Genomic DNA, 2,059 nt, shown 5'->3' on the forward strand with positions numbered 1-2,059 from the left:
GGAGGTTTAGGACTGTAGAGTTTGGCCAACAAGGAATGCAAGTGTCAGAGTTGATGACAGTGTTAGACTGAACCTCCCAAAACCCCCCCCTCGTCAACCTACCCTGCCCCAGTTCCAAGAACCTAACGCCTTAACCGCAGAATGCTCTTGGTCCTGGGTTGCAAAACAACCTATCTGCTTGGCTAATCTTGCGGGTTTGAGCAAATGATAGCTACAGGATATAACCGTTGCATAACCTAGAATAGAATGGAAAATTTTTTAACCACCTGCGTGTGGTTTTTGCCTTTAAAAGCTGTACCCTTCCCCTTGTTCGGGGCTCCAGCTAGCACTCACCCCTTGGTGGCTGCAGGCTGTGAGACCGAGCGCTCGAATAAAGCCTCTTGCATTTGCATCAATTTGGTCTCCTGGCTCTCTCTCTCGGGGTCGCCACCGGTCAGGACCAGAGACCAGGGGGGTCTCTGGCCCAACATTTGGGGGCTCGTCCGGGATCTGTGGCGGCCACAGAGACGACCAAGACCATCTTGGAGGTGAGTTTTTGTGTCGGCCGACTGTCTGTCTTTGTGTTATGTCCCTGTGTGCGGCGACTGGTTTCGGTTTTTATTCTGGTTCCAACGGGACTGTCTCTGTCGTGAGAGAGGACAGTCTTTGGGTCAGACAGGGGGTCTGGCTCTCAAAAACCGTTGTCCCCGGGAGACGTCCCGGGGTTGGGGAGATTGATCTCTGTCAGAGATCGCCTCCGTCTGTTCTGGTCAGGTTGTTTATTCTGGTTCCAACGGGACTGTCTCTGTCGTGAGAGAGGACAGTCTTTGGGTCAGACAGGGGGTCTGGCTCTCAAAAACCGTTGTCCCCGGGAGACGTCCCGGGGTCGGGGAAATTGATCTCTAGCTGAGATCATTTCCATCTGTTCTGGTCAGGTTTTATATGACTCCGTCGCCTGTCACAATGTGGTTGGACCGAGGATTGCCGCGGCCCGGTTTTATAGTTGTCTGTGGTTTCATTTCTGTCATTATTTGTTTTGGTTTTTTGTTCAGTGACATGGGTCAGGGGAAGTCGACTCCGCTGAGTGCGACTCTTGATCATTGGAAAGAGGTCCGAGGACGAGGTTTCGATCTTTCGGTAAATGTGAAAAAGGGTCCCTGGCAGACTTTCTGTTCAGCCGAGTGGCCCACTTTTGGTGTTGGTTGGCCGGTCGATGGTTCTTTTGATTTAAATTTGATTTCCCAGGTTCTCTCCCGAGTTTTCGAGTCCCGGACTGGTCACCCCGATCAACAACCTTATATTCTTGTCTGGCAGGACCTGGCCCAGCGACCTCCTTCGTGGGTCCGGCCCTTCCTCCCGCCATCTAACCAGTCTCAGGTTCTTGTTTCACAGGTTCGTGGAGTCCCGCAGAAGGCGCCCCTGCGCGACTCCCAAACTGACCTTCTCCTTCTCGACCCGCCTCCTCCCTATCCTCCTTCTCTGCCCCCAGTTCCCTCCACTCCCCCGGCCCCTCCACCTGTCCAGGCTGCCCAAGGTGGTCCCTCGCAGCACACGCGTAGTCGAAGGACCCAGCCTCCTTGTTCGCCCGATTCTACGGTCACCTGTCCCCTCCGCCCTCTCGGCCCGCCGCCGCCGCCTCTCGACGACGGCACCCCGGTTCTCCCTCCCTTCAGTATTGGCCCTTCTCCTCCTCTGATCTGTATAACTGGAAAACTAACCACCCTCCGTTCTCTGAGGACCCGTCTAAACTCACCGCTCTGGTTGAGTCCCTCATGTTTTCTCATCAACCCACTTGGGATGATTGTCAGCAACTTCTCCAGACCCTCTTTACTACAGAGGAAAGAGAGAGAATTCTCCTAGAAGCTAAGAAGAATGTTCGGGGCCCGGATGGGCGCCCGACACAACTCCCCCATCTCATAGATTCTGCCTTTCCCTTAGCCCGCCCTGATTGGGATTTTAACACTGCAGAAGGCAGGGAGCGACTGATAGTCTACCGCCAGACTCTAATGGCAGGTCTCCGAGGGGCTGCCCGTCGCCCCACTAATTTGGCCAAGGTGAGGGAAGTTATACAGGGAGCCAC

At 54.6% G+C, this 2,059-nt stretch overlaps 1 protein-coding gene across 1 annotated transcript; it reads left to right on the plus strand.

Annotated features, from left to right (window-relative positions):
- The first annotated feature begins 742 nt into the window (after positions 1-742).
- On the plus strand, positions 743-1,839 carry LOC123652414 (wiskott-Aldrich syndrome protein family member 1-like). Its single transcript, XM_045582215.1, has one exon. It carries the CDS (start codon positions 922-924, stop codon positions 1,837-1,839), a length of 918 nt encoding a protein of 305 aa, XP_045438171.1. The 5' UTR covers positions 743-921.
- The last annotated feature ends 220 nt before the right edge of the window (positions 1,840-2,059 follow it).

This window comes from Pipistrellus kuhlii, unplaced genomic scaffold (assembly GCF_014108245.1).
Source record: "Pipistrellus kuhlii isolate mPipKuh1 unplaced genomic scaffold, mPipKuh1.p scaffold_m20_p_15, whole genome shotgun sequence".
NCBI lineage: Eukaryota > Metazoa > Chordata > Mammalia > Chiroptera > Vespertilionidae > Pipistrellus > Pipistrellus kuhlii.

What these genes read in the sequence shown, in the direction of transcription:
- LOC123652414 (XM_045582215.1), top strand. Translation starts at nt 922, where the DNA reads ATGACTCCGTCGCCTGTCACAATGTGGTTGGACCGAGGATTGCCGCGG.